General features: G+C 38.5%; 1 protein-coding gene across 1 annotated transcript in view; it reads left to right on the plus strand.

Annotated features, from left to right (window-relative positions):
* MCTP1 (multiple C2 and transmembrane domain containing 1) overlaps positions 1 to 9,595 on the plus strand; it is a 219,047-nt gene that overhangs the window by 159,781 nt on the left and 49,671 nt on the right. Inside the window, exon 12 of the mRNA XM_031557436.1 lies at positions 4,765 to 4,884. Within this exon, the coding sequence (XP_031413296.1) occupies positions 4,765 to 4,884 (120 nt within the window). The remainder of the gene's footprint in view (positions 1 to 4,764; positions 4,885 to 9,595) is intronic.

Raw genomic sequence — 9,595 nt, forward strand, 5'->3', positions numbered from 1 at the left:
AAAAAAAACTGCTGGAAGATGCTTTGTGATATATTCAGAAGTCGCAAGGGTACCATGGTCTAAATGAACTTCTGTATACGTTTACATTAATACTAGTATGTTGAGGATGTGAAATACCTAAATTTATTTAAATGGAAGTGTCATACACGATGAGGAGCCATCATCGTCAGATATGACAGACTAATTTTTTTACTAGAAGATGCTGCTGACTCTTGAAGTTACAATGAAAGTTATATTTAAGTTTTTTGTAGCGTAAATATCATGCAGGATTTTACTGGAGCCTTAAAACCTGCAGTACTTAATAGAAAGTCTGTACCGCACAGATATGTAGGTTATCTTTCATTCTTCCCAGTCTTCAGAGAATACATCCAAGGGACAAAGCCTGGGGAAATACAATTGTCCTTTTAAGCTTAAAGGGTAAATGGATGATCTTGTGATTAGAGCACACTGGAGTTGCAGGCACAGGCTCTGTTTGTGATTGTGCCAAAACTCCATACAGCCAACTTTTGAATTTTGAGGATAATCAGGAGTTGAGTAAAGCAGACAGTGAATGGATATAGATAATAAATAAATGAGGCTGTAAGAATCCTCTTTTAAAGATGAAGAAAGCTCTAACTGGAAAAGGGGGCTGTGGTCTGAGTGACATGCACTGTTGACATGGCAGTGACGACAACGGCCATATCTCACTTCACTGCTAAACACCTTACAGCCTGTGACTCTGGGTGCTGTGAATGCAGATTTCCATGGTTCCAGTGTCAGCCTGGGACTCACCAGGTGATTCATCTCCTTAGCCTTCCAGTTCCCAGTTACGGCAGTGACAAGCAAGCCCTCAAAGCTTGAAGGCTGGCATACTGTTGAGCTCTCTTTACTTCTTTACCACAAGGTATTCCAGATATCAAGGTTGCTGTAAGGCTGGATTCTGGAAAGCTTCCAGCTTGTCAACTGGAAGCATCTTTTGCTCTGTTGTGTGATTTTCACTGAAGACAGGCTTTTCTGTGAAGAGAGAGTTTCCTAATTTTTGTCAGAAAGTTCTCAAACAGTTGTGCTTGCAGCCCCTCTCCTTCAGCTGTGAGCTACTCCCTGCTGCACCTGAAGGTGTGTGCATATCTCTTGTCTGGAATGCTCCTTTTTTTATGCTCTTTTCTGCTGGTAGTTAAAAGAAAGCATAAAAAGAGCTAGGAAACACAAGGGTTAATGCTGGGAAGTCTGCGGGTGCAAACAGGGTTCTGTGAAAAATGAAATGAAATTGGGTGGAGGTAGATAAAAAGAAATCTGAAATGATTGTTCTGTAGAATATGGCCTTTCCACATAGGCAGAAATTTTTCTCTTCACTTCTGTCTGAAGAGAGAGTCAAATAGAGGATCTCATCTCTTAATTAGAAAGAAAAATACTCATCAAACACATCTCATCACTGGAAAGCTAATGATCCACAGCTGCTAGTCTGAAAGGGCAGGCTTTTTTTCTGAACAGTAGGAAGTGTTAATCACTTTGGATGAGATTTCTTTTTAAAATATACCGTAGTTTGCAAAAGAATAGGTTATTCAATATTCCAACTTAAATTATTTTTTGAAGTGTTGTACACCAGGGATAGTGTCATGTGTCTCCCTGAATGATCATTTAATGCGTGTGTCTCTCGCTAAGATTATCAACTGATGTGATGTTGTAAATGGCCAGTTCATGCCTGCGACTATGAAAATCTTGATCTCAGAAAAAAGTCTTCCCTTATCGTCTTCTATGCAGGAGATGGCAGCTATATTAAACCGTAACCTTTGAGACACCTACTCCTCCCTTAAAATAGTTGGGTTGTTTCAGTAATGATACGGATCCTTTTTTAAGCAAAGTTAGAGCCATTATTTCTTTGGAAGAGAGTGAAACAGATAGAATCCATGCTCCAGTGGATGTTTTAGAGGCATGGACAAATCCTAGACCAGGCCTTTTATATCTGTTCTTAGTTTTCCTGGATTTCATCTATTTATTTTTCTTGCCTGTATGTCTTTATTGGATGGATATGTAGATTTCCCTTGCTTCATGGACGAAATGAAACTAAGGAAATAGTTTCATACACGCTGCTTCTTCCCTTTCCCCATTTGGCCCTTTATGTGTTATGGCTGAGCCCTTGGATTTTCTTTCTGTCCTGCGCTGGATTTTGGGATTGTTCATGTTCACCGAAATGTTTTATTTACTGCTGGGAATCTTCCTGTTTTCTCCCTTGTGTATTTCTGTGAATCCAGTTTTGTTCTGGGGAAAATAGTGAGACTATTTCACTTGCAGTGCCATCACTGAGCTAGCCTCCTGCAGCATATATCTCATTTGTGTTGCAAATATAGATTCTCTGTTTTCCTGGTGTCTGGCTGAGACAGGTGCCTAAAAGGAAAAACTGATTAAAATTCATCCACACTAAGTAGAAATGTGGCTGGTAGGTCAACAAAATCATCTGAAGGAAACGGCAGGAATAATAGTCACGTTATGGAAGGATATGTCCATAGAAGTCATAAAAAGGTAGTATCTTAGTGTAATATCTTACTAGCCTACAGATTACATTTTTGAAGGAGTTAATGGCCTTAAGGATCACTTCTCATGTAGAAATCTCAGATGAGAAGTATTCGAATGAGAACTCATTGATGTTCTGAAGTACAGGCTATATGATGACCATGTTCCACAGTCTCCAGTCTGATCGGTATCTCCTGAGACCATCTAGGTTGCTGATTTTATTTCTCTGGAGCCTGGGATATTACTTGAAGTTTTTTTTTCCCCAGCTTTTTAACCAACGTAGGATGGAAATATAAGGAGGACTCTATGCATTGCCATTCCTGAACTGTTAATCTCTGGGGCCCTCCTTAATGGTAGCTGGATACTGTTTGCTGACTTCCAAAGCTCCCTTCAGCATGTATTCGTTGACTCAGGGCTTTTCTGGGGTTAATGGGTACAGGGATTTTTTGCTTTGCTTTTGAGATATGAATTCTGGTTCAAATTGACTATATCAAATTTACAGCATCAAGTCCCTGCAGATCTTGCTCTCAAAAGGGTAGTTAGCAAGCTAGTGGAAGAACTCTCAAAATCTGTGAGCTGTTGTTTGCTTCTTATTCATTACCATTCCTAACAGATTTCCTTTTAAACTAAACAACCTAAAGAAGATGGTTTTCTTTCAGATGAAATATTAACTGTTAGAAGTGCCAGTATCCTCTTACATATGTCGTACACAGAGCTTTTTCAGTCCTTCCAGTATTTATGGTATTTCTCTTGCAGACTCACAGGATTTCTGTACATATAACATTCAGTGATAGAAATTTGGGGAGTAAAGTAGGTTAGTTGATCTGGAGACAGGAAATTACTTAAAATGCAGATTTTTATTTTATTTTTAAGTGGAAGTATTTGGTAAGATTTTGTTCTAACTCAAAACAGAAATCCAACAGAAGGCTGTTAAATAGGAATACATACTAAAATGCCTATTTTCTTCTTATTTAAATGTATATACATCTTCACGAGTGATTAGGCAGAATGAGCCACATGGCTTTAGGTTTGCAGTTCTGTGACACAACACCTTTGGTCAGCTGATAATAAAAGTAGAAATATTCCAAAGCTTGTCTAGTTGGATGACAATGACTTAGCAAGATTTCTGAAACTTAGGTGTATATCCAGCTACAGTAAGGGACGTGATTTGCTATAATACTTTCATTTGAGGTTTTGGTCGTATGTTGAGAAAACAACCCCAGGTTATGGAGGATTGTTCATAAGTGAAATGAGATGTAGAATTGTTTTTAGCTTCACCCTGTCTAATCCAGATTTCTTAATTCTTTCTCGCAAACCAATAATTTCATTCTAGAACCAAAAAGGAACAGTATCTGTCTAGATGACTGATGGCTACAGCATCTAACAAATATTTAGGCTTCCAGACTCCACAAAGTCATCTCTGCACTGCTTGACATATCTGACAGACCTGAGGCTAAAGCTCACCCTATGAAGCAAGTCACAGCACTGCAACAGAGCTGCAGTGCTGGGAGTTGTGCGGTGGAGATGGGTCCTGCTGGAGCATAATCTCCATGCTGTGGTGCCAGAGGCAGCCCTGCTTGTCATGGCTCACATCTATGGGAGATGTGACCTGGCAACATTGTGCTGAACAACATTCAGGATGTTTTGAGGAAACACTTCAAATTGAGCAAGTAAACGTTGTTGGACGAGTGGATGTGGGCACCTTGTCAGCATGCCCTTCAGTCCCTTTTTCTGTGATACTGAGATCATCACTATTTTACATTCTTTTGATTAAAATACTTGAACACCATTTCCCTGTTACTGTGGTTTTTCGGCGTGGTTTTTCTGTCCAAAGGAATTTTTCAGATTTGTTTATTCTTGTTTGTGTGACATTACAACAAAGTTATCAAGTTCTGTCTTTTGAACAGCAAATTAACTGTAGAAATAACCAACCTTTTATTTATTACGTTGTGATCTTATTTTTATGCCATTTTTCCTTTATTTTGTCCAAATGAGTATTTTTAATGAGAAAAAAAATTAACGTTTCCTCAGGCTACACTATAGCAACGTTCCTTTGTAAAAATGAAACTAGAAAGCTATAATATAATTAGCAATTGTTTTACACAGGTAAGTGGCTACTCAGCAAAATGCTTAAACAATTTACCTGCCTAAATAGATGTGATTTAAAATCATTACTTCAGAATCATTTTAATTTGTTGGTCTTGATTTTAACCATCCTCAAGAGCTTAGTGTAACGCTGAGCTGAATCACCTTTCTTCCTGCTCTGTCTTCTAGCTTTTCCTTTTTGTGGTCTGGAACTTTGAGCTCTACATGATACCACTGGCTTTGTTGTTGCTGTTGGCATGGAACTACTTCTTGATCGTATCAGGGAAAGATAACAGGCAACATGATACAGTAAGTCTTCTCTACTTCAAGCACATTTATGTTCTTTTCTTTTTAAAACAGATACAACTTTGTAACTATTTTTAAATATGCCACTTTTTGAAAATTATTTTTCTTTTGAATACTCAGTGGACAGTTTCCCCACTTGGCAATTTAATTTTTCTCCAGCTGTCTGAGGAATGTGCCCATTTTTGCTGAAAATATATTTAAAAGATATAGAACATATACTATCCTCAGAATAGGGTTTGTGTGGGAGCAGAGATGAGAGGCTTATAGGTCATGAGAAGCCAAATTCTTTGGAAAAGATTGTGTGAGACTGTGTCCTTATGTTGCATTTTTTCTTTCACATACTGAAGTTAAAGGTTAAAATGATTACAAATTGTTAACAGTTTCAGAATGTATCACACTTTATTAGATCTTACAGTTTATCTTTAGTATGTTACCATTCATCGAGCTTAATATAAGCCTTTTAATCTTCATCTATGCCATTATTTAATTAAATGCATGTATCTGGGATATAGAGTAGCAAACATTTACTAATAACTGACATTTATTAATTAAAAAAAGCATAGTTCACGTTTTCAGGAGTACATATCTAAAGTTGAAGTTGTATTCCGTGCTATGCAAATTTTCTAGTATTCAGGCAGCTTAAGGATTTTGCTCAGTCTTATGAGTTTAAAATTTGTTTCACTGCTCATTCCCCAGAAGCAGTCTGCTGTCTAGGACGCTCTGAGCTGGATGGAAAACTAGGTGGATTAAAAGAAGAAAAAAGGGGAAGGAGTGTAACTGGTCTCAGAGAATAGGGTTTAATGGGTCACGCTCGATCTGGAGATTGGTAACAAGTGGAGTATCACAGCATACAAGAGCTTGTACTATTTAATGTCTTCATCAGTGTCCTGTAGTTAGTGATAGACAGCACTCCCATCACCAGGCAGTGGAACCAGTTGATACAATGGATGTGTCAGGTAGAACCTAGACTGGCTGTTGGAATGAGCCAATAGGAGCCTCATTAAGTTTCCTTCATAAGAAGGAAAAATGTGAAGTCTTGCTCTTTCATGGAATAATACCATACAAAGATACAGGCTGAAGATTGATTGCCAGGGGGTCAGTTCTCCTGAACTGGACCTGGATATCTTGGTAGACAGCAAGGTAAATGTGGCAGCAGCAAGAATCACCACAGGCATAATGGGTTATGGTAACCCCAGAAGCACAGCCAGTTGTTTAGGAGAAGCAATTGTTCTCCTCAGTATTTGTGAGACTACATCTGGAAAGCTGTTCAGTTTTGGACAACCCAGTTCAAGAATAAAGTTAATTAACTAGAGTAAAGTGGAGGGCCAGCTATGGGGTGAGGGATTTGAGAACTCACCCACAAAGAGAGACTGAGGGAAGTGGGCTCAAAATAGGCTGGAGAAGAGGCTTCAGCTGACCCAGACAGCAGCCCTCTTCTATCTGCAACGGGGTTATTGTGAAGGTGAGGCTAGGTTTTTCATGTGCTCCCTGCAGATGGTGGGAGAGCAAAAGGCATACAGTGAAACAGAATAGGTTCAGGCTGGATAATCTTTTTGGTTGTGAGGGCAGTTAAGCAGTGAAATAGGTTACGAACCCAGGGAGGCTGTGCAGTCTCTGTTGCATGTTTTCAGGACCTGGCTGGCTAAAGCCCTGAGCAACCTGACCTGACCTCATGGCTGACCTTGCTGTGAGCATGAGGTTGGATTAAACCCTTTCTCAGGTTTCTTCGAGCCTGAATGGTCATATGACCCTAATGTCTAGTAGCTGCAATTAATAGTAACCGGAGGAGCTAATATAGCCCTGATCCTGGCACTGGTGTTACCTATCCACATCACTAAGATTGTTAGGCTTCAAAGGGTCATCTAAATAAAGGGTGGGGATGATAGAGATATTCCCTAATCCCAGAAATTGTTACATTTCTAGCAAGAGCCTAAGATCAAGCTTTAAAAGGCATATTTCTTAAATCACAGGTCTTTGTCTCTTGCTGCCTGAAATGCTTAAAGCTTCTCCATCTGAGATTTTATGAGTAACTGAAATCCCTTGTCAAAGGAGAGATTTTGCTTGTGAGCTGCAATACACTTAATTTCTCTCTGAAATAACACCTGCCTGTGAAGATTAATTGAGTCGTATAACTTTGCTAACAAAATAATGAAGGTACTGATGGGCTCTCTGTTGCGAACACCAAGCGATGTTCTGAAAATGTTCCTCTTGCTGAGATTGTTTCGGACCAACCTGTATGACTTATATCAACTAGTCAGGATCTTCCTAAATATTTGATATCTGTGCTGATAATTCCTACTTTTTATTTATTACAAGGAAGTAGGGATCTCATTTTTGATGAATTGAGCTTGGTTATAACATCATAGCGAGCATCTGTCTTCTATGAAGTGGTCTGCTGACTTATTGAATGTCTTTCTAATTAACTCACAAATCTTCAGTAATATTGCTAGTGCTTAGCTCAGGTCATTAGCATATATCATTAGATTAGGCATCATTTAAATATTTCTGTTTTCTTATGCAAAATGTAAATATGAACTAAAGTAATTAAGCAGTGTTTCCTGGTGGCTAGAGAATGCTTCTGGATTCATCTGATCTTGCTTCTGTTCCCAAGTCTTTAGAGATTTCTTTTATATCTCGGAGAACCACTGACTACTTATCTTCTAAATAACATCTACCTTTAAAAGTTACTTTGGAATCCTTAAGTTAACGCAAAAAGATAAATGTATTCACTGTTTTTTCTTACTCAGTGGAGAACTGTAGTTAAAGTGTATATACTTTGAACTTGTTTTATAAGAATGGGAGATACTTAAATTTTGGGCCTTGAAAAGAAGTTCCAAACAGTTCTTTTTCATTGTAATATCTCTGCAAGAAAATAATTATCGATTATCTGATCAATGAAAGTTTTAGTGCATGCTCTTCATTTCAGATCAAGGAAATAATTCAGTAGGTTTCTGTCCCCTTGGATCAGCCTTAACTCATTCGCACTTGAGTATCTCTCTCAAAAGCCAAGGTTTCTTTTACTCTTGTACATTGGTTTCTTTGAAGCAGCTTGTAACTTAATTGCTAGTGGTATAATTCACCTGCAAAGTGGTCTAGTTTACTCCTCCCTACAAGGCACTGCTGCTCATCAGAGTGTGTGATTATTCTGTCACTTAATCTGATTCCTTATAAGTTCAATTTGCAAGTTCTTTATTGAATTAAACGTGCAAGGGCAAGGGAGAGTCCTAAGTGCATCTATATAATACAAGTCTGATGGAAAGTCCAGTGGAGAGATGAAGGTGCATATTAGGTATTATTTCTTTCCTGGATTCAGCTGGACTCTGATTGTTACTGTGGTTTTACTCAAATGCTGGCACAAATTTAAAAAAAAATGTTGGATTCTCTATTGTACATGAAGGTCAATATTAGTTGTGTCTCTCAAAGTCAAGATGGAAACTCTTCCATGAAATGTTGGGGTAACTGGTGAGGTTTCGTGTCCTGTAACAAAGCAAAGTGTAGGAGAAGCAATATAAATGTAGATTTAGTGGATGGTTTTCTGAATGATCTGTGAGAACTGAGAACTGATCTAAAACAAGCAAATTCCTGGCATTGACTCATACAACAGGAAGTAAAAATCACAGAATAAATATTTCTTTCCAGTATTGAGCTAGGAAAAACCACAGAAAAAGCATTCTTAATGCTTTCCTCTGAATTTTGCTGCAACATTTTTGCCTGAAGCTTACCTAGCGTTTTTCCCCAAGGATATTTCTTGACTTAAAAAAATACTGTTTAAATTCTTGCACTTCCATATAGTCATACTCCTAAGTATCTGATCTCACAAAATAATTTATTTCCATTATGATTGCAGTTTTGATCTTAAGCAATCGCCACCAAAATGCTCAAGATTGGAAATGATTGGATCTGAGTGCTTTCTGCATGCGCGCACTTTTTTTTCCAGTGTCTTTTTCACATTCTCTGAGGGAGAGGAGAGGTACCAACTGCTTCCCATCCCCACTGCCCACAGCTCTGTGTCATCATGCTGTTGGAAGTAGTCCTTCCTATTACCTGCTGAAGGAAGTGCTACCACTACATCTCATGGCCCTGTGCACATTACAACCAAACATGTCATGCTGACAGACTGCCTGGGCTGCGTGGGTCAAACAAGGGTCTGGCATACTTCACAGCTGCCTTACTCTACTGGGAAACCCAAATTGTGTTGCAATAACTGTATAACCAGAAACATTCATTCCCACGTAGCTGCAGTTGAAAGAATTGTATCTAAATTAGCAGAAAGTGTGCTGGGGTCTGTAGCTTCTTTTCATTCATTTTTAGAAATGTACAAGTGATGTTAATAATAAGATGTTTTCAAGTATGTTGGAAAAAAAGATCTCACCTTTGTGAAGTTGCAAAAAGAACAGCATTGCAGCATTGCTGTCTGGAATTTTTTTTCTCATTTCTGTCTGGGATCTTTATTCTCAATTCTATTTCTGTCTTTTTCTAAGCAGTAATTATTAGGATCTCATGAAACTGGTGGAAAAAAAAAAATTCCACTTCAGGTTCTGTTCTGATTCCCTGCTGGAGCTGCCTGACTTAAGGGATGGGCAGATAATCTCTCAAAATATTTAGAATTGTTCCTGCTCTCCAGCTACTGTTGTCCCCTTCTCTGAGACAAAGTAGTTGATTGTGTGGTCAGAACACCTACTGCAAATGCGTGGTTTGCATGAGTTACCAACTA

Source organism: Meleagris gallopavo, chromosome Z (genome assembly GCF_000146605.3).
Source record: "Meleagris gallopavo isolate NT-WF06-2002-E0010 breed Aviagen turkey brand Nicholas breeding stock chromosome Z, Turkey_5.1, whole genome shotgun sequence".
Lineage (NCBI taxonomy): Eukaryota > Metazoa > Chordata > Aves > Galliformes > Phasianidae > Meleagris > Meleagris gallopavo.